The 22627-nt window shown below is 32.3% G+C and overlaps 2 protein-coding genes and 1 long non-coding RNA gene across 3 annotated transcripts; all 3 read left to right on the plus strand.

The window, feature by feature from the left end:
• The first annotated feature begins 1630 nt into the window (after positions 1-1630).
• LOC114323725 (ethylene-responsive transcription factor 5) lies at positions 1631-2946 on the plus strand. Its single transcript, XM_028271377.2, has one exon. It carries the CDS (start codon positions 1774-1776, stop codon positions 2734-2736), a length of 963 nt encoding a protein of 320 aa, XP_028127178.2. The 5' UTR covers positions 1631-1773; the 3' UTR covers positions 2737-2946.
• A 4480-nt stretch (positions 2947-7426) lies between these two features.
• On the plus strand, positions 7427-8796 carry LOC114323724 (ethylene-responsive transcription factor 5-like). Its single transcript, XM_028271376.2, has one exon. The coding sequence runs from the start codon at positions 7659-7661 to the stop codon at positions 8637-8639; it is 981 nt and encodes a 326-aa protein (XP_028127177.2). The 5' UTR covers positions 7427-7658; the 3' UTR covers positions 8640-8796.
• Positions 8797-11244: 2448 nt separating this feature from the next.
• On the plus strand, positions 11245-12333 carry LOC145805830 (uncharacterized). The gene is made up of 3 exons (XR_014347980.1): positions 11245-11491; positions 11994-12187; positions 12256-12333. It is a non-coding gene; the product is annotated as an uncharacterized LOC145805830 (long non-coding RNA).
• Positions 12334-22627: the final 10294 nt, after the last annotated feature.

Genomic DNA, 22627 nt, shown 5'->3' on the forward strand with positions numbered 1-22627 from the left:
AAAATTAGTCGGCAAATCCAACTTTTCCCGACCAATAAAAATTTTGGTCGCGAATTACTTTTGCCGACCCTCAATTGGTGACCAAAGTAGCGATCAAAAAATTGGTCACGGATAACTTTTGTCGACTAAAAATAGGCTTTTAGCGACCAATTTTTTAGTCAACGAATGTGTTATTTCTTGTAATGATAGATAACAAAAGAATTAGATAAAACAAAGAATTATCTTTTTTCTATTTTAATTAATAAAAAATAAAGAGTATTTTAGTTAGTTAATGTGACAAACATGTGGGCCTCATTTTAATTATAATGAAGCTTTTAATTATGAGAAGTGAGAGAAATTATGGATGGAAAACATCTAAGTCTCTCATTTTTTTTAGTTCGAAGTCGGTTAGCACCATATAAAAATTCTAAAAAAATCTACATATCATTCCATTCCCACTATTTCTTTTTCTAAAAAAATTCTTAAAAAAAAGGGTATATTATCTCCTAATTATTTCTTTTTCCCATCCAAAAGTAATAAATAATAATTTTTTTTTGTCACATCCTAATTAAACATATCATTCTATTCCCTCTATTTAATTATTTATTTCATGTATTTATGAAATTAAGATATTACTTATCCTTATAAATTTATCATATATCCAATCTTTAATGTAATCTAATTTTTATAATTATTGTTATTATTTTATCAAAAATCTCATTCATATCCAAATTAAATTAAAAACAATCCCATGCCCTGAAAGTGTATAAAGAGAGAACAATAGCTTTACTCGAATTCTAGCCGTCGATGTCCTCAATGATGAGGATTAAAGCTCCATGACGGTTCAATTTAACGGTGAAGATCAAATAAGAGTTTGATTTTTCTTAGATTCGCAATTTAACTTGAGAGTATTTGGAGTTAGTATTGTGAGTCCAATTTCGATGATTTAAATCGTTCATCTTTTAGTATTAGTAGATAAGAATATATGTAAAAAATTTTAAAATAATTGAAATTCAGTAACTATATATTTATATCACATTTATCTTTAAAAAATAGATAATAAATATAATTTTAAAAATAATTATTTATTTTTTAAAAACAATTGCTTTTTAAACATATATCTACCACAATCTAATCATTTTAAACTTTTACATAACTACTCTTCATAATAAATTTTAAAAAATAAATAATTAAAATAACCGAAATTTGGCTTACAACAGACCTATCACATCCACAAGCTCTCTCGAATCCCGAAGATGAAATAACCAAACCCATTTGGCTTACAACAGACCTATTACATCCACACGCTCTCTCGAAACCCGAAGACGATGGGTGATTATTTAGTATTTTCGGAGTATGGACACATGGTGTTTCATAAGGTTTTGATTGGTGGAGAGACACAAGGACCCACGATTTATGTTGAAAATGAAAGGACAACATGAGACTAACTAATTGGTGATTAGTTTAGAATATGAATACGTAATGCTCGGGAGTATTGAATAATTTTCCGAAGATGAAATAACCAAACCTATCAAGTAATAAGGAACACTTGAAGTACAAGTCATCGCAACTTTTGGCTTTGAACACGGAAGAGGTCGCTTCTTTCTTCCATCCTAGAATTTACGTTAGGAGGTCGCTTTTTTGGGGGAAACATATTTTGGTTTCGTCTATAAATAGCTTTCCACTCGCCTCTTCTACTCTCATCAACCCTAAGCTTCCCTCAATTCAAACAAACTCATCTTCTTTCTCTCTCTCTAGCTCTGGAAGAGAGAGAGCGAGCTTACTTACATACTAATGGCGACACCAGTAGAAATCTCAACTCTCGAACTCATCGAACAACACCTCCTCGGCGACTTCTCTCCTGTTGACAGCTACGATATTAATAGCCTCAGCGACACCAGCTCGATTTTCACAGCATTCGATTCTGCAACCAGTGTTCAAACCGAGGGTTCAAGCTCTCAATCTTATTCCTTCTGTTCACAGACTTTAAGCTCTGACTCTACCATCGCAATCTCTGATTACCTGGACTCGAACCAAGTTAACAATACTCGAAATTTTGATTTTGTCCATAACTCGATCAATTTCGAGCAAAATCAATTTAATTACTTTGGATTTGAGTCTAAACCTCAAATAATCGATCTCACTACACCGAAACCAGTGAATTTGAACACTCAGACAAGTTCTAGATCGAGCTTCAGCGAGCGTAAGCCGTCGTTGAAGATTGACCTAGCTCCGGTCAAGAAATTGGAGTGGTTGGATTTCCGCCAACCAACTAAGCCAGCAGTTTCCGAAGAGAAACCGTTTAGTAGGCACTACAGAGGCGTCCGGCAAAGGAGGTGGGGGAAGTTCGCGGCGGAGATCAGAGATCCGAAGCGGCGAGGGTCTAGGGTTTGGCTAGGGACATTCGACACCGCCATTGATGCCGCCAAGGCCTACGATCGAGCCGCATTCAAGATGCGTGGGAGCAAAGCCATTCTCAACTTCCCACTCGAAGTAGGAAATTGGCGTCACTCCTCCTCCGCCGGCACGAAGAGGCGGAGAGAGGTTAAAGAACAAACAGAGGAAAGGTCTGTGAAGAAGGAGAGGTTACCGGAATCTGAAGCATCGGTGGTTAGTAGTGCAGCGAGTTGTTCTTTAACGCCGTCTAGTTGGACAGCCCTGTGGCATCAAAATGCAGATGGTATCTTTGACGCCGCGCTGTTATCGCCGTTATCTCTTCACCCTTTGTTGGGCTATTCACAAGTCACGGTCATTTAAAGGAGTAGTTTTTTCGTGAGTCGTTCTAGTTTTGGATGTATATAGGGAATGCCGTGAGGAATCGGAAACGTTTTACAAATGACAAACCATGTTTGCAGAGAAAATTGTCCACGTGGTTTGAAACGGCAATGCTTTGATTATGAGGGGAAAAAAATGTATTATTAGTTGATTTGAATTTATATAAACTTGAACATGATTTTGTCTTTAAAATTATGTCGATTTGATAAGTGTAAATTGTTTAATTTTTTATTAAAAAAATAAATAATAATTGTGTTTTTAAAAATAAATAGTCACAAATGTAATAAATTGAACAAATTATAGTTATCGAATCAACTTTTTTTTTTTTGAACGAAATACACGAACTGTCCGACAAAATAAACGGTTTGAATTATCAAAACAACACCCGTAATGGACTCACAGACCCAAACATCGCACTATATAGTCCAAAATTTGGACTGAAGGGAGCCTCCCCCATTAATTTTTTGAAATATTTTTTCACAAGTATTTTATTTTTTAGATACATTTAAATAAGGTGCATTTAAAAAAGTAAAAAAAAATACTTAAAATTTAAAAAATATTTACTAAAAATAAAAAATCATGGAAAATAAAAAATTTAATTTTCATAGAAGTGAAAGCAAACGCATTGATTTGTTTTTTTGGTGGTATGTCATTGAAACTTAATTAGCAGTACTAGTGGGCGTTCGGCAAAAATTATGTTAGTAGGCTCAGTGGTTCAGTTTTTTTTTTTTTTTTTTTTTCCAAGCCAAAAAAAGGAAATTTATTAATAAAAATTAATATGCATATAACACTAGACAAAATTAATAAAGAAAATGCAAACACATAAAGTATCAAAGCAAAGTTAATCAATGATAGTACACAACATTTTCAAACAAATAATTTTACATTTCATGCTATTTGTTATGGGTATAAACGATTAATTTAATGAACATTAATTTAATCATTTACCATTTTATTACAGCCTTTTTTTTAAAACAGTTATATATATACATGATGCCACCATCTCCACTGCATTTTCATTATTGCTTTGAATAGTTATACAAGAATTTTTATTCTATTTTTTTAAAATCCAAACTTATACAATAATTTGAGGTAGATTATACTCATTTTGGTTAAGATCGATCTTCACTTCTCAATAGTTTCACAAATGTCTTCCAGTACTAGAATGAACTTCCTAAAAGACAAACGAACCCTTGTCTCAATCTAAATATGTTTCATGACTGATGTGGTTGTCACTCTACAATCAAAATTATGATTTGTTTCAAATAATTACGGAAAAAGCATATCACTACAACATTTTTCTGGACTTCATTAAATTTATATTAGTATGACTATATGATATGTCAACATGAGATTGTTCTTGGGATTCTTTTCTTCAACTGATCTCGAAACTGAATGATTTAGAAGTTTTGAGGAATTCCTAAGGGCTGGGCTCATTAAAATAAGTTTCATTTCTTTGATATGTCTGAATTAAAACTCCATTAGGTATTAGCCATATTACTTTTACAAAATTAAAAATTAAAGGGCATGTTTGATTGGAGGGATTAAAGCATGGGATTGGGATTATTAATCCATGGGCCCAATTATCCTATGTTTGTTTTGACACTTTGGTTTAGGATTATTAATCCAATGGATAATTAATCCAACAAATTTGTAGGATTATTAGTAATGGGGTAGGGGTGGGTGGGATAGTTAACACCACACTAATTTGATAGGATTATTAATACTTCACTAATAGTGAAGTGAATCAAACATGACCAAAAAGAATAGAGAGAGTCAATTTTGAAGATATCAACCTATAATTACCCACATAACTATTCTGGCTACTTATTAATTTAAAAGAGCTATCTCACCACAGCAAGAAACTATCATGTGCTAGAGAAAAAGGTTAGGTGTTGTTTATAAGCAGAGGAGTGTGATTAGCCTGTGTTTTCAGCCTCATTTAACTTGTAATGTAGAGGGGCTATCTAGTGTGTCTTTTTATTTTCTTGTTGCTTGCTACTGCTTTCTTGCTCTGTTGGATTGGTGGGTCAAGTGTTAGCGAATGGTTGCACTTACTTCTAAGTTGTGATCGTAGAGTGTTAGCTATAATACTTTGTGCACTTTCCTCCTTTATTGATGTAAGTTGTGCTTGTAATTTGCTTCTTTCATCAATAAAATTTTCTCTTTTGTCGATTAAAAAACAAGAAACTATCATGTGTTTGAATTATGGATTTGAATAAAGGTTTTGGAAAAAGTAGGCAAAATGTTAATAAATTATAATTTTATTTTACATACTTTGTACACACTATTTCCCCCTTCATTTCCAAATCTCTATCCAATTTTTTTTTTTGCCAAAAGAAAATAACTTTATTGATGAAATGAAACATACATCACATATGAGATCACATTAATAAAAAGGGAGCAAAAGCAAAGAACATCATGGAGAAAGTTCCTAATCAACTAGGTTGGCACCATAAAGAACTTCCAATTATATGCTAGCTCGCCAATAGAGTTAGTGAAAAACCAACAGAAAAAGGAAAATAGAGAAGAAAAAAATAAAAATAAAACTAGAAAAAACCACAACAGCAGCAACTGAAAGTTCTGCTCTGCAAAGAGAACTTGACTAGCAAATGCAGACCAATCTCTATCCAAATTTATGAAGTGAATACAACTGAATCAGACTATTGTTAAAATGGGGTCAGAAAAAGGACAAGCATTTTATCTCCCTCTTGATAGAAAATATATTTTGTGTCACAAATTGGTGCCACTAGGGTTTTGATTAATTTCAAAAATTAAAGAAAGTTCCATGTCTTTTTTTTAAGTGTGAGAGGTTGTTTGAGTGAGCTAAATAAGTTTGGTTTTTTGGTTTTTTTTTTTTTCTAAATAAGTAAAAAAGTCAAAAGGATGCTTGTCATAAAAAGAAGAAGAAGATTAAAAATTTACTCAACTTTTGCACTTAAAAAAAATAAATTTGTAATAAACTTTTCCAATGCATTCGTTTTTTTAAAAATTAAAAAAAATTCAATAAACCACTAAAAAGCGAGTGTCAAACCACTCCAAAATTAAAACACATCGCTTTTGATAAGGGAATGCATTATCTACAAAATTAAGTCCATGGTCTTACTTTCGGAGTGCTACACCATATAGTTTAATTGTTTGTCAAAATTGAAGAGATCAACCCTTTTTTTACTTTAGGAGTGCTGAACCATATTGTTTAATTGTTTGTCAAAATTGAATGCATAAAATCAGTTTGAAAATCTCTAATAAATTATAGAAGTTTTGAGGGTCCATCTTGTCTCATGTTTTAAGATCAAGATTGGATTGTCTAGTCCGGCCCATAGACTCAATTTTGGATCCCATTTCGATAATTCGAGCCGCTCAATGTGTAGAACTCGTTGAGTACTATATCCCTGTAAAAAATCACGTAGATCGGATATCAATAGCTATTTCATCGGATCAGATTTCTGTCAATCGTTTATTTTCTCACTGTCCATTGTTTTATTCAAATCTAATCCGATCAAATAGTTATCAATATCCGATCAACGTGATTTTTTACGGGAATATAATATTCGACGAGTTCTACATATTAAACAGTTTGGATTATCGAAATAGGGCCCAAAAATGGGCCCATAAGTCAGACTAAACGGTCCTATCTTGATCTCAAACATGAGACAAGTTGACTAAATTTTAAATCTCCCAACCCTAAAGGTCAAAGTCAAGAACTATTTTCTTCACTCTACCTGACTTATTCATATCTTCCTCTCTCCTTTTCCTCTTGCATCTGTGCGCTTCATTTTATGTATTTATTTTATTTTATTTCATTATATTTTATTTTATTTGTAAGAAAAGACTACATGCACCCATAAAAATGACACATTTAACAAAAATAAGTTTTTTGTGATGAAAATTACAAATTTTTTGATGTGTGTATCATGTCACTTTTGTGATAAAAGTTACCAATTTCCTTTATCCAACTTCAAAAAATAATCATATATTTTTATCATATCTTGACCAAACCTCATAATCTCACTCTATCTATCCAACCATTTATCTTATCTAGTTATTGCATGATATAATTCATTCTCATACTAATTATATTATATATTGAATCTTTCTTCTTATCAAATCAATAGTATAACTCAGTGTCATAATTCTATCATAGAAACGAAAAATCTTTGGTACACAGTGATATATCATATGTACCTAGCTATACATTTGTATAGTACATATTATACATTTTGGTGATAATATTATGTAATTTTTTAATAGAATTTCATGAATTTATAATTTAAAATTGAATTATGCATTTTGAGATAATGTTATATTTTCTTTCATTGAAACATATTTGAACCACAAAATATGTAACAATATTATAAAAATACATAACATATTTTTGAATCACAAATCACAAAAGATTGGTCTGTTGTTTAAGACTCAAAGTCAGACATGTATTCACTCCATGATTTCAAATTTCAAACCTTCCAAATGGTTGGTGGTTTGATTTCTTAAATTAGTCGGTCCATTAAATCAAAAATCAAATTATCTATATATATTTAGAAAACACAAATTATTGTAAGTCTGTTAAAAGTTATTTAATATGGAAGACGCACTATGAATAGTCCTCTTTGATGAGGAATATATCTCCAAGGCGATTGAATCAACGGTGAAAGACCAAATAAAAAAAGCACACCTGAATTGCAAGTCATCGCATATTTTGCCTTTGAATTGGGAAAAGGTCGCTTCTTTCTTCCATCCTAGAATTTACGTTAGGGGGTCACTTTTGGAGTAGCCATTAATTATTATTCGTTTCGTCTATAAATACCTTTACGCTCTCTTCTTCCACGCTCATCTCATCAACCCTAATTAAGCTTCCCTCTCAATTCGAACAAACTCATCCCTTTTTCTCTCTTAATTACTTATTAATGGCGACACCAGTAGAAATCTCGACTCTCGAACTCATCGAACAACACCTCCTCGGCGAGTTCTTTCCTCTTGACAGCTTGGATGTCAATAGCCTCCGCGACACCAACTCGATTTTCACAGCATTTGATTCTACAACCAGTGTTCAAACTGAGGGTTCAAGCTCTCAATCTTATTCCTTCTGTTCACAGACTGCAAGCTGTGACTCTACCATCGTAATCTCTGATTACCTGGATTCCAACGAAGTTAACAATACTCAATGTTTTGATTTTGTCCATAACTCGATTAATTTTGACCAAAACCAAATAAATTTCTTTGGATTTGAGTCGAAGCCTCAAATAATCGATCTTACAACCCCGAAACCAGTTAATTTGAACATTCAGTCCAGTTCTAGGTTGAGTTTCAGCGAGCGCAAGCCGTCGTTGAAGATCGACCTAGCTCCGGTGAAGAAATTCGAGTGGTTGGAGTTCGGGCAGCCGACTAAGCCAGCAGTTTCCGTAGAGAAACCGTTTACTAGGCACTACAGGGGAGTCCGGCAGAGGCCGTGGGGGAAGTTCGCGGCGGAGATCAGAGATCCGAAGCGGCGGGGGTCTAGGGTTTGGTTAGGGACATTCGACACCGCCATTGATGCTGCCAAGGCCTACGATCGAGCCGCATTCAAGATGCGCGGGAGCAAAGCCATTCTCAACTTCCCTCTCGAAGTAGGAAAATGGCGTCGCTCCTCCGCCTCCGTCTCCGCCGCTGCCACGGAGGAGAACGGTGGCGCGAAGAGGCAGAGAGAGGCTGATGAACAAACAGAGGAAAGGTCGGTGAAGAAGGAGAAGTTACCGGAATCTGACGCGTCGGCGGTGAGTAGTAGTGAAGCCAGTTGTCCATTAACGCCGTCAAATTGGAGTGCCGTATGGGATCAAAATGCGAACAGTATCTTTAACGCCCCGTTGTTTTCGCCATTGTCTCTTCACCCAATGTTGGGCTATGCATAGCTCAATGATCATATATTAGTCATGGAGGTGTACTCTCTCTGTTGTATGTAGGAAGGAATGCGAAACTTTCAAAAACTGGTAACAAGGTTTTTCCATTGTATTGTATTGAAAATTTTCAGGAATATTATAATAATGTGTAGAAAATTGTTCTAGGCAATGAATGTGATTAATGTGATTATGATGAACAAATTATGAGATGAATTGAATTTACATGAACGCGAATAAAGAGTAGTTTGTGCGAAAATGTAGGCAGCAATGGTTGAGATTCATATTTAGATCTAATTTTTAAACATCAAGAAAAGTATCTCATGAAGTTTTGATAACTGATATTACTGAGGCAGTAATGCTAGGTATCATGAAAATTTTTCATGAAAATAATTATGAAAGTTTTGTGATTCTTGGATTACACTTGGAATAAAGCACCACACACTAATCAAGGTAATTCAATGATCATAAATTTTTCATGCTCATTTTCATGATCCCTAACTTTTCCCTTACCGAGGTGATGGTAGAGTGGAAATGTATATTCCTTCTACATAATTGAGCAACGCTCGATTTCTAGGAACGTGACTAGCGGCCCATTTTTTAAATGGTAAAATTGACTGTGCTGTACTCTGATTAGGAGTTTGTGCATTCTTCTTTTGTTTCAGTGATTTGTCATTTCCTTTGAATTGGGTTAAATTTAACCGATAACTAATTATACGAGGTCAAAATCCACAGAAATTACGATATCTCCACGGAATGTCGTTTTTCGTGTTAAAAAAAAAATTGATAAGTGACGAGTGATAAGTTTATGTAACCTGAGTGAGGAGGAAAGTATTGAGTGTTAAAGAAATTTTCATCACAGTACAATGATTTTAGTTTTTCACTGCAACTTAAAAATCAGAGCCAAATGCGGTTAAAAAAAAGGAAAAGGGGTAGCACAGCAGTGATTGTGGTACCTCCATTTGAGGTGTGTTATAGCTTTATTTTTATAATCCAAACCGTTCATTTTGTAAGGTTTGTTAAGTACTTCATACCTACCTAAAATCATATTAATTGGATATTAATAACTATATGATTGAATTGCATATTGTTTATGTTATTTCTCAATAGAAAACTTATTATTTATTTTTTTGGTTATCGATCATATAGTTGTTGATATCCGATTAATATAATTTTTGGTAGGTATGAAACACTTAACAAACCTTACAAAATGAACAGTTTGGATTATAAAAATAAGGTCATAATACATCTCAAATGGAGACACCACCACAGTCACTGTGTTTATTTTTCCTTAAAAAAATCATTGAAACTTCATATGATTATTGGTTAAGTTTCAATGTAAACCAAATGAAGCGGCCTAATCCATCACTCCACATTTCACGATGTTGACGATTTACATAATGAACATTCATATGGTGGTAATTTACAATTAGGACCGTGCTACGTAGCTCAAAAATGCATTCCGCCGAATCCCCCTAATTTTTTTTTTTTTTCAGAAGCAGGGGAAGGAGGGGAAGGAGGAGGAGGAGGAAGGAGGAGTGGACTGGATGGGGCCATAACAGTGGGAGGAGGCGGAGGCGGGGCCGGAGGCGACGGCGGTGGTGCTGCGACGATCGGCTGTGGTAAGCAGACGATCGGTGGCGGCGAGGCGACGGCGGTGGCGAGCAGACGATCCTCTCCTCCTCTCTCCCTCTCCCTCTTTCTCTTTCTCTCCCTCTCACTCTCCCTCTGCTCAGACTCGACAAAGAAGAAGAAGAAGAAATAATAATAATAATAATAATAATAATAATAATAATGCCTAAAACGACGTCGTTTTGGGCATTAGGGGGATTAGGGGGGGATATTTTCGAGCTCTCAAACATTATCCTTTACAATTATTAGTCTTTCTTGAAAAAAATGTAGACTCGAGATAAATGTTGTCAGTGTATATGATGCTAACCTGCTTAATTTGCACCACTCCCAATTTAATGTCATTCATTCCTACCATTTTCATCCCCACATAGCCATTCATCACATTGAAAAATTATATACTCATTTTTTTTTTCTTTTTTAATCCAAAAGTTATACGAGAATTTGAAGTAGGCTATACTTATTTTGGTTAACATGAGATTGTTTTTGGATTCTTTTCTTCAACAGATCTCCAATCCAAACTAAATGTTTTAGGTTATGTTTGGCATGAAAGTTTGGGTTGGGTTAGATTTGGACTATTTTAGCTATAAAAAGACAAAATAAGATTTTTAGTTCAATAACACAAAATATTACGTTCAAATCATAATCATTTATTTTTTGTTTTTACAAAAGTCAAAAAAACTAAAAAACCTATCACAAATGAGGCTTTTTGCACTTTCCTCCTTTCATTAACCCTAAAATCTATATAATAAAGCAGAATGGATTTTGAAAATATGTTAGACACAATTGTCCTATGAGGACATTTCAATAGTTATGATTCATTTATCTATTTAGATAAATGGCTGAGATGACCCCCTTAATTTGTTTTTAATTTGTTTCCCGCCCAAACACACTCTACTCTCTCTCTCTCCCATGTTTCCTCCCCCTTCCATCTTTATCTCTCTCTCCCTTTCTGTTGCACGTCTCCTCCCATTTCATCTTTATCTCTATCTCCCTCTTTGTTCCTCTTCTTTATCTCTCCCTTCTCTCCGACTGCAGAAAAATATTTTAGTTTCAGATTTTGCCTTCAAAGGCTTACGAAGAAAGTAGAAAAATATTCCAGGTGAGATTCTCATTTCTGTTTATCATCATCTCCCTTCTCTCCGACTGTATCTCCCTCTTTGTTCCTCTTCAGTTTCAGATTTCAATTCGCAACCCTTTGCTTTGAATTGCGATTTCAGATTTTGCCAATATTTCAGGTGGGATTCTCATTTCTGTTTATCTCAATCCCTCTTTGTTCCTCTTCTTTATCTCTCCCTTCTCTCCGACTGGCTTCAATTCGCAACCCTTTGATTTGAAATTTTTGAATCATTTTTGTCATGGAAATCTTATAAGCCTCCTTGAGTTCTTGAGTAGTTAACATAGTTGTTTTTTTTCTGAAATCTATGCTTTCTAGATTTAGCTTATTTTATGTTGTTCATTCTATTTATTTCTTTTGTGTAGTATAAGTTTGGTTGCTAAGAAATTTGGAAGAAAAAGGGGAAAAATAAAGAGAGAAATAAAAACTCTATAATTTAGAATTAGAAGTCACACCCATTAAGTGTTTGTTTGAATGTTGGTGTCCAACATGAATACAACTACTATCTAGAAGTGTCAATGCGATTATCAAGGCTATTGGTTTTATTAACCTATTCTTGTTTGAATTATTTACAATGATAAAGTGTAAAGGCAAAATTAAGAGGTCGTGTTTCCTGCAAGCAGGTTGGATTTTCCTCATCTTGCAAACCAGGGCAGTTGCGGAACTAAAAACACCCCTGTGAAAGGAACTCTTGGAGGGTCATTGGGCCAACAGAAATCTACGGGTGGCAGACCTGCTGAACATTCTCTTTCATCATCACCTGCCTCTGCTCGGTTGTCCCTGAAAGGGAAAAAGGATGCCATGACCAAGCAATCAGGTAAACCATGGCTGGTAGGTTTTCTAATTGAATAATTTAAGTGACCTTTTAACCTCCAATCCTTGCAGAGGCCATGGACTTCAGAGATTGGTGTGAGAGTGAGTCTATCAGGCTTATCGGGACAAAAGGTATTGTATTGTTATTTCCATTGGCATCTCATTTTCCTTGATTTTTTTATTGGTTGTAATAAATTAATCTATTTGTTATGATGAAAAGAGTTAATTTTCTCAGTTAATTTTCTTAGGCTTTTGAGTGTGTATAGTATTCTTGGTTTTGGTGTTATGGTTAATTTCAAATGTTAATTTGGGATAACAATGTGATACAAGGAAATGCAGTTAGTTTCAGATTTTATTATTAGAAAACATTTTGGGAACATGGTTTTGGTATTGTGGTTATCACATCCCAACTGTTGTTGTGAAGACGAGTGTCTTCCTTTTCCATGAGCTTGCTACTGCTGCTGCTATCAAAATGGATTGGGGTAACAGTTGTGTTTGACTCTTCCCAGCTGATCTATGTTATTTATTTTTTAATTTTTTATATTTATAAATATGTTTGTGACTGTAATGATTGTATTGTGTTGGCAGTCAGTTGATTGTTCTTTACCAAATGAACAATATTATAGAGGAATCTACATCTCGAGATTAAATTTAAATAATGTTGGGATTAAAAAATATTTAAATAGTGTTGGGATTAAATTTAAATTTAAATAGTGTTGGGATTAAATCTAAAGTTAAATAGTGTTGGGATTAAATTTAAATAGTGTTGGGATTAAATTTAATAGTGTTGGGATTAAATTTAAATTTAATCCATGTTGGGATTAAATTTATAATAAATTCAAACAGTGTTGGGATTAAATTCAAATTTAAATAGTGTTGAGATTAAATCTAAAGTTAAATAGTGTTGGGATTAAATTTAAATAGTGTTGGGATTAAATTTAATAGTGTTGGGATTAAATTTAAATTTAAATAGTATTGGGATTAAATTTATAATAAAGTTAAATAGTGTTGGGATTAAATTTAAATAGTGTTGGGATTAAATTTAATAGTGTTGGGATTAAATTTAAATTTAAATAGTGTTGGGATTAAACTTATAATAAATTTAAATAGTGTTGGGATTAAACTTATAATAAATTTAAATAGTGTTGGGATTAAATTTAAATTTAAATTTAATCCGTGTTAGGATTAAATTAAAATTTAAATAGTATTGGGATTAAATTTAATAGTGTTGGGATTAAATTTAAATTTAAATAGTGTTGGGAATAAATTTAAATTTAAATAGTGTTGGGATTAAATTTAATATTTGATATTTAATTTTTTTTATATTTGATTGTTTGAAATTGTAGAGTATAGTCTGTTAAATATATTTTTATAACTGCATTTTAATCTTAATATTATTTACACTGTGCACGGGCATACGCTAATCCTTATATATTATAGTTACATATATATGCACAATTTTATTTTAATTTTTAAAAAAACGATTTGTATGACTCGAATGGATCCCATTAGGGTTGGACTCATCTGATAAGAGGGGGGAAAAATTAATATCTTTTGACATGTCTAAAACAAAACGTCATTAGTTAAGGGGTGCTTAACCATATTGTTTTATGGATTGTCATAATTGAAGATATCAACCATGATCTTCGACAGTTAGTGTGTATAAATCGTTTTTGAATGCCTAAACTAGGTTTGAAATTCAGTTCTCATCTACTAAAATAATTTATAGAAATTAGTCAAAGTCAAAATATTCCCTTCACTGTCCCAACAAATAGGTCTCCTCTCCATGACACATTCATATATTTCCCTCTACTTAGGAAAAATATGGAGTTGTTGTGTCACCATTTAAGTGTGTTATCAGTCAATAAAAAAATATAAATAGATTAATTGAACAATTCTTGTTTTCTATTAAACCAACAATATTGTGATCTCTATCACAAATCAAAAAAAATTTATTAGATGTTATCATCGTTTCATTTAATATTTACTCATCTCCTTCTTTTGAATGTGTGTTTCATTTGAAAAAAAAATTAGAGCACATAATTTTAATTATAAAATTGGATACAATCTTCTTAAATAATATGAGACTCATTAAATATGTAGGTCTCATCTTATATTAAATGTTTTTATCTGTGATCGAATTTTAGATATAATTGATGTTATTTTGTGTATTTTTATATGATTTTTGTGTGGTTATGACGTGCAAGGAAGAGATTTTCTGCATTGCATATTTAATGTTGGTCAAGTATTTCTTTATTTGGCAATTTTGACTATTATTTTGTTGGACATCATCACATTTGCGTGTTGACTAGGCAAACTTTTGCTACATTTGTCGTAGGAGTTTTTACAGTGTTACACGTAGCCCAGATTCAAAAGGACACCTGAGACAGACTTAAATTATTTTATTTATTTAATTTTTTTGAGAACCGACAGACTTTTAACTGTGGGAGGCAAAGACCGGTACATAATTTTGATTGGATAAGTTATTAATACCTCTTAATAGTTGGATTTAATTATCATTAAATTTTATTAAAAATAATTCTTGATAAAATTGTCATTAAAAATAATTTTTTTGTGATAATTTTTTATATATGTCGCTAAAAATTGACAATTAGTGACTTTTTTATCATAATTTTTATAAATTGTCTTTAAAACTTATAATTGGTGACATTTTTTCATGACAAATTTTTTTTATAGGACTTATTAGACAATAAATTTACTTATTAAAATCTACACATAAATACCCCTTAAATTTAATAGTTGCACTTGGAGGACATTTTTAGATATAAAATTTTCATAACATCAACACTTAAAAGTTTGCTTTATAAAGTAATACAAAAGATTATATAATTGTACTGAAGCTCTTTCATTACATATTTAAGGTTGTTAGTGGCGGCTCAAGAATTTTTATCTAATAGGTCCAAAAAAAAAAAAAAAAAAAAAAATTCAACTCAATGTAAATTGTTTCTCTAAAGTCATAAAGTCATAAATTCACTGCAATTAATTAAGTGCATTTCTTTGGCGATAGGTCAATCTCAAGTACAGTTCTCAAATTTCCATGAGTAATTTTTTTTTTTAAAAAAAAATCATTTATCAATCAATATAAGATAAATTGTAAATATAATGAAAATTACATGAAAACGGACATTTAGGGTTGGTTTGAGATATTCTAAAAAAGTGTACTTTTTAATTTATTGGCTTATATGGGTTGGGTTTGGGTTGGTTTGATATGATGTGTTAGAGAGGTGATGTGATTTAAATAAGATGATGTGACTTAAATAGAATAGTGACTTTTTGAATTTTTTATTATTTAGGGTACCCCAAACCAAGCCTTAGAATGACCTAAATAAGTGTACTTTTTGTCTTTTTACGAAAAGATGTGCAGAAAAGTAGAGAGGTGATGTGATGAAAAAAAGATAAAAAAATAAAAAGATAAATTATTTAAAACTTCTCAAACTTGGCCTTAGTGATGAAAGAAAGTTCAACCACTTAGACATACAAGAAAAAAAAATATATCAAATAAGTACAATAACACACATAAGGAGCCATGTCATTAAAGGAGCCAAACTATCTACAAGATGGAGTAAAGTTAGGGGTGTGCGAGGTGCGGGTCGGTGCAATTTGAGAGAAAAATAGAAACTGTATGGCGGGTGACAGATTGATAAAAGTGTCACTAGAATTTGCCATTTTTCTTATCAAAAACCAGCGGTTCGGTTGGTAAATAATGATGGATTTGCCTTGGCGGTTTGGGCAGATTGGCGGTTTATAAAAAATATAATTCAAATTACAAAACTTAAATCAAAGAGTAAAAAAAAGACGAGAGATACCGTGATGTTAAGCATCTTGCGAAGCTTTCTTCTAATGCAGCAAGTGTAGCAACAACATGATAATATCAACGACTATGCCATCAGTTCATTACAAGCATCTGTGGAAGCTACAATGATCAAATACAATACATAAAATTAATATTATTCAGGCCTTACAATACATTGAAAATGTTTACTGTTGAAAAGTATTTAGATTGAAAAGTGAGCTGATGCAAGTTTGCAACATGGCCAAAAAAAAAAAAAAGATTGAAAAGTGAATTGGAATCCAATTTTATTTTGGATTACTAACATCTTGAATTCCCCTTGAGCAGTAATGTAATACTATATTCTAAGGTATAGAACAACAAGCAAACTTAAGTAAAAAAGAATTTTTAGAATCTTATAAAACATGATTTAATAGTGATACGGGTCGGTGCGGTTTGGAAGAAAAATAGAAACCGGCAGATTGATAAAAGTGTCACTAGAATTTATCATTTTTCTTACCAAAAATCGGCGGTTCGATTGGCAAATAATAACGAATTTGCCTTGGCGGTGCGGTTCGGCGCGATTTTGACGGTTTCGACTGTTTTAGCGGTATTATGCACACCACTAAGTAAAGTTGTCTTGAGATTGGAAAATGTGTTAAGCAATTTTTGAGAAAATGGATAAGGCTATAATTAATTGCTTGCAGTAACAACTCTTTCTTTTTAAAATATCATAAAATTTATATCTGATGAAAAAATTAATTTTCTTAAAAATTCATAACACCTTAGTTGCAAGGAAACTAACAACATTTAGCCTGTGTTTGGTAAGGGCTTTTTCAGGTTTTTTTGGCTATTTTAGCCACAAAAAACAAAATAGGCTATTTTAGCCATAACAAACAAAACATCACATCCAACCTATAATCATTACATTCTTCTCTCACAAAAAAAGTCAAAAAAGCCAAAAAGCCAAAAAATCCTTCCCAAACCAAGCTTTTTAGCCCAGGCTAAAATAGCCAAAAAAGCCAAAAAGCTAACCCACTTTCCAAACGGAGGCTTAATTACTTAAAAAATCATAACAACTTAGTTAGGAACAAGTTTTCTTCAAAAAAAAAAAAAAAAGCAACAACAACAACAACAACGTGCCGTTTTGGGAAGTCAAGTAAAAAGTCACGTTTTTTATCCAAAGGGAAAAAAACTGACAGTCAAAAACGCAACAAAATTCATTTGGGAAGAGATGAAAACGCAAGTGGTAAAATTACAAATTAGAGCCTATGACAGAAAAGTAAAAAAATAAATTTCTTATGTTGAGTAAAGATATTTTGGTCATTTAATTTGATTTGACACCATAAACAAATATTAAATCAAAAAGTCAAAAGTTAACTTTTTACCAACTTCTCAAATCATTTTTCAAAAAGTTAAAAAGCTTGGTAAAAAACGAAAAGTCAACTTTTTACCAACTTTCCAAAACATCATAAGATTTGCTTCTAAGCAAATATGTGGATCCAATTTAAATTTGATGTTTCCACAGTAAAAACTTAGGAGTTATTTGAGATGACTTAAATAAGTGTACCTTTTATTTTTTTACGAAAAGATGTGCAAAAAAGTAGAGAGGTAATGTGATAAAAAAAATATAAAAAAATAAAAAAATAGATTATTTTTGAATTGTCAAACTTAATCTTAGTGGTGTCGTTCTCGACAAGTTTCAAACTTTTCTGCCACTAGTTTATTTTTATAGCTTTCAACTTAAAAGTCATAAACGCATGAAAAAACTCTCAATTTAAAAAAATGCAAAAGAATATCATTTCATTCAAATTAGAGATTGAATTTTGTACAAATTTGTCTCTTGGTATTATTTGGATGCATTATTTGCCGTAAACAAGAAAAGAAAATTCTACTAAATTCAACTTATCCTCTGTAGTACCGTTCATTTGAAACGTCACTTGGAAATGACAACTGAAATTCAAATATAAAACAGAAGAAAAAGATTGTATTTGGTAGAGTTTTCTAAATGTGATTTGAGAATAGAGATGTACTTTGAGTTTTTGAATTATGCTTTGAGTGTGAAAAATTTGTTTGGTGAATAAGTTTTGAAAAAAGTTTTGTATTGGGTGAAGAATTTTTGATGTGACATATGATAGTTGATACAAAAACGTACAACTCATAACCAAACACACAACTTAAAATTCTATTAAAACCCATAAAAAATTTTAAAAAATTCGGAAAATATGTTTTATTGAATGTATAAAAATTAACATAAAAAAAAAATTGTACTGTTCCGGTCAACTGGTAGGACAATCAGTTAGCTCAAATTTTCACGCCTTCGATTGCGTTTTCAAAAGTAAGCGTTAAATTAATTTTTAAAATTCGTAAACAAACACCTTATTTAAATCAAGCTCTTTCGGTCTTTCTAACGAATTTTCCATTTTGAAAAATTGGAAATCCAACAAAAAAAAAATTGCTTTTTCCACATCAAAAAGGCCACAAAACAAAACAAAGACAAAATATGTTTGGAATAGTTTCATTGCTCTCATCCACAAGTTTGACATTTAAATTTTGAATTTTTCAATATTGAAGATGAAGAAACCAAAAGAATATGAGTTAGTTTGCTGACCAAGTCAAATTATGGAACTCAAAAATGACCACTTAGCTGGTTAGACTCATCGCTGGAATAGTTTTTTGGGTAAGTAATAGCTGGAATAGTTTCATTCCTCTTTTGACATACAATAATGATTGATGGGAAAGTCAAACGTAATGGTCATGGGACACTTTCCAACACTTCAAAATTTATTTTGATTGTTTAAGATCACAATAATTACATAGCGTTTTAATTTTAAAATTTTAAAGTTAGTTCTAATGATGTGATAATAAATAAATAAATAAATAAAAATAAAACACATGCATTACATCATATGTGAACTATATTTCTTGTCACATCATTAAAGTTTTTTTTAGAGTTTGAAAATTAAAACGCTTAATTTTTATTCTTAAAATTAGGGGGTTGTTTAGGAGGAGGATTGGGCTAAAATAGTTCATTAACAGATAAAATAAACTAAAATAACTAATAAGACCAAATGTTACAGCCAATTCATAATCATTTTGTTTTTTCTCTCACAACCATCATATCAATATATATATATATATATATATATATATATTTATATTTAACCAACTTTCGAAACACAACTATTTTAGCCAGGTTAAAATAGGTAAAAAACTAAGGCCTAGTTTGGAAAGACTAAATAAGTGCACTTTTTGACTTTTTTTGTATTATGTGTAGAAAAAGTAGAGAGGAGATGTTGATTGATGTGACCCAAAAAAGATAAAAAGATGAAATAAGTGCACTTTTTTGGGAGTAGCCAAACTAGGCCTAAATAACTAACTAAAATAGCCAACTTCCCAAACAAGGCTTATGTACACTGGGAAAGACAAATTATGGATGTGTGGGGACATAATTTTGGGGTTGTCCACGTGGGTGATCCACATTGCCGAGATAAGATACGATTATATCGGATTCTAAGATATTTAGATAGAGGATAAGAGTCCTAGTTGATATCAACTACTTATTTGGGTAAGGTTAGACTCTTGAGAGAGTTGATCCTAATAGGGGTGAGCGCGGGTCGGTTGCGGCCACGAAACCTTCAATCCGCCATCCATCCGCCAGATTGGCAGATTGAAAAAAATCAATCTGCATCCGTCCGTCAATCCGACGGATGTGGATTGAGCGCATTAGCGGTTTGGCGGATGGATGCGAATCGGTTTGGCGGTTTAAAATTTTATAAATTTTTAACATAATTCAACTTATGCACTTCCTCAAAAAAAAAAAAAAAAAAAGAAAAGAAAAGAAATTATTATAATTAATGACTTAAAAAAAGTATTACAATCGCTGTATGCATCATCCAAAGAAAGAAAGTTTGAAACTTTAGAATATCACAATCACTGCATGCCTCATCCTCATATTATAATCACAGCATGATTCATTCACATAAAGCATTATAATCTGTGGTTCTTAAAATATAAAAACAATTCAAACCACCAAAACTATTAACAGAGTAGTAATAGAGATTGTATGTCTCTGTATTGTTACATCTATATATGTTTTTGAAAACAAAAACCAACCTGCATGTATCATATTTTTTATTTATTATTTTTAGAGTTAGATTTAAAATCCAAAAAATATAGATAAATAATACGTTTATTTTTTTCAATTCAAAAAATATATTCAAGTTGAAAACTTTTTTTCAACAAAATATTTAAACTCTTTTTCAATTGAAAACACAAAGTCTTATAAATTACTAGGGGTGCTCGCGGTTTGGCGGTTCGGTTGCGGCCAAAGGAATCTCAAATCCACCATTGGCGGATTAGAGAAAATCAATCCGCAACCGTTCGCTCGTCATCACGTATCCGTCCAAAATACGACAGATCGGTTCGGTTCGGTTCGGTCGATTTTGACGGATCGGTATATCCGCTACTCACCCCTAGATCCTAATTTGAACAGGAGAAGTTTTGGATAAGTGATATCCTTGTAAAAAATAGAGTTCCATGAAATAAGACTTTTAGGGAAATAAGGCATTGATCACAACCCTATGGGTTTAAGGTGTTCTGAGCTAATGTGTTATTTTGAGCAGATATATTTGAGAGATAAGTTGAATAACTTGATCGTCGACTAACTTGATCGTCAGAGTGTCGCGAGCGACCTTGTTGTCTTTCTGTGTGCAAGTGTTGGGCATCTCTATTTCTGCACATGCTTTACGGCTTAATTCCTAGGATCTCGGCGAAGAGATCCAATTTGATTGTGAGGTCAAAATTCAACATCCATAGATTACACTTATAGTTAAATGAAAACAATAATTTTTTTTATTTTATTACCAAAGTTGAATGTTATCTAAGAGAAAGCCACAAACCCCCCCCCCATCCTCTTTCCAAAACCCAAATTGTCCATAACCTCCGCTAGCCAAACCCTCCCTTTCCAAAACCCAAATCGTCCATAACCTCTGCTAGCCAAACATAATTCAATCTCAAATACATCAACAAATTTTATTGTCAAGATAGCTGCCGCCACCCCCCTCCCCCCTCTTTCCAAAACCCAAATTGTCCATAACCTCCGCTAGCCAAACCCCCCCTTTCCAAAACCCAAATCGTCCATAACCTCCGCTAGCCAAACAGAATTCAATCTCAAATACATCAACAAATTTTATTGTCAAGATAGCTGCCACTTTTATTCACCCCCCCCCCCCCCCCCCTCTTTCCAAAACCCAAATTGTCCATAACCTCCGCTAGCCAAACCCCCCATTTCCAAAACCCAAATTGTCCATAAGATCCGCTAGCCAAACAGAATTCAATCTCAAATACATCAACAAATTTTATTGTCAAGATAGCTGCCACTTTTATTCATTATTAGGGGTGTGCACCCACTCGATCGATATAAATGTTTAACAATTTTTTCTTTCCTCCCCTTTTTCTTGAAAAAAATGGTATGTATACTCTCATCTCTTATCATATTTTCTTACTCAAATAATATATTACTTTGATGAGTTTTGACTTTAAATTATAAAATTATATCAAAATCTATCACATTATTTTGTACATATTTATACATATATATATATATATATATATGTTTTGTTTACATATCATTACACTCTCACTCTCTGTAACCACCCCCTCCCCCCCCACCCCAGTTGGGCTTTCAAGTGGGATGGGATTCAAAAAGAGTAAACAAAAGCCCATTTTTCAATTCGATTCGGATTTAAAGGCAAATGGTGTAAGCCTTGTAAGAACTGCACAATCCGAGCCTGAAAGTCCAAGTACTGAATTGAGTTTGGGCCTTTTGGCCCATTTTGAAGACCAAACTTCTCAAGCCTAAAATTCTAGTAATACAAAAGAATGGTTCGGTTTAGTTAGTCCTTCTAAAATTTACACTTGCAAGGACAACATTTGTTGGTTTGATTGTGGCTTCATTTTCTTTTTCTTTTTTTTTGTATTTATTTTAATGAAAAACACCACACAAAAAATCTAGTGAACTGTTTCCGAAAATTATTTTGATAATTGCTTTTTTGTTGTTGAAAATAACTCATGTTTTAGAGACAATTAAAAAATTATTTTTGAATTTTTAAAAATTATTAGCTAAAATAAAAATGATATGAAACCAATGGCAACCTAACTTTTAACCTTGGCCATCAGTTCTACAAATTTGACGAAACTAAAGTGGTGAGTTGTTCAGGTTTGGATTGAAAAATTGGATGATAAACTTCTTTATAATGATTTCAAACAATTTAAAAATAATAATAAAATAATTTAATCAAGCCATCACATATTGAGATTGACTAACTTGGTTTTTATATATACCGGAAACTTGAAAGTGTGATAATCGAGTCAAGATTGACTTGTTTTATGGAGTTTGGTGTGGATTATAAGGGGTGATTATAACTTATTTTAATTTAGGAATTTGTGTTAGACTGTTTGGTACAGTTTCTGCTTACAGCTTTTTAGGCAAAAATAGCTTAAATAAGTTAAGAAAAGCTGATTATTTAAAAACTGGGGGAAGGGTTGCTTTTGGTTTCTATTTTCTGATTATCAGCTTTTAACTTACAATAAACTGCACCAAACACCCCATTTGTATCTCAAGCCAGTTTTAAATAGGCTTCCTCTAAGGTA

Source organism: Camellia sinensis, chromosome 13 (genome assembly GCF_055761805.1).
Source record: "Camellia sinensis isolate YWXY chromosome 13, ASM5576180v1, whole genome shotgun sequence".
Classification (NCBI taxonomy): domain Eukaryota; kingdom Viridiplantae; phylum Streptophyta; class Magnoliopsida; order Ericales; family Theaceae; genus Camellia; species Camellia sinensis.

Excerpts from the sequence above, each read along its gene's own strand:
- LOC114323725 (XM_028271377.2), top strand. The coding sequence starts at position 1,774 with ATGGCGACACCAGTAGAAATCTCAACTCTCGAACTCATCGAACAACAC.
- LOC114323724 (XM_028271376.2), top strand. The coding sequence starts at position 7,659 with ATGGCGACACCAGTAGAAATCTCGACTCTCGAACTCATCGAACAACAC.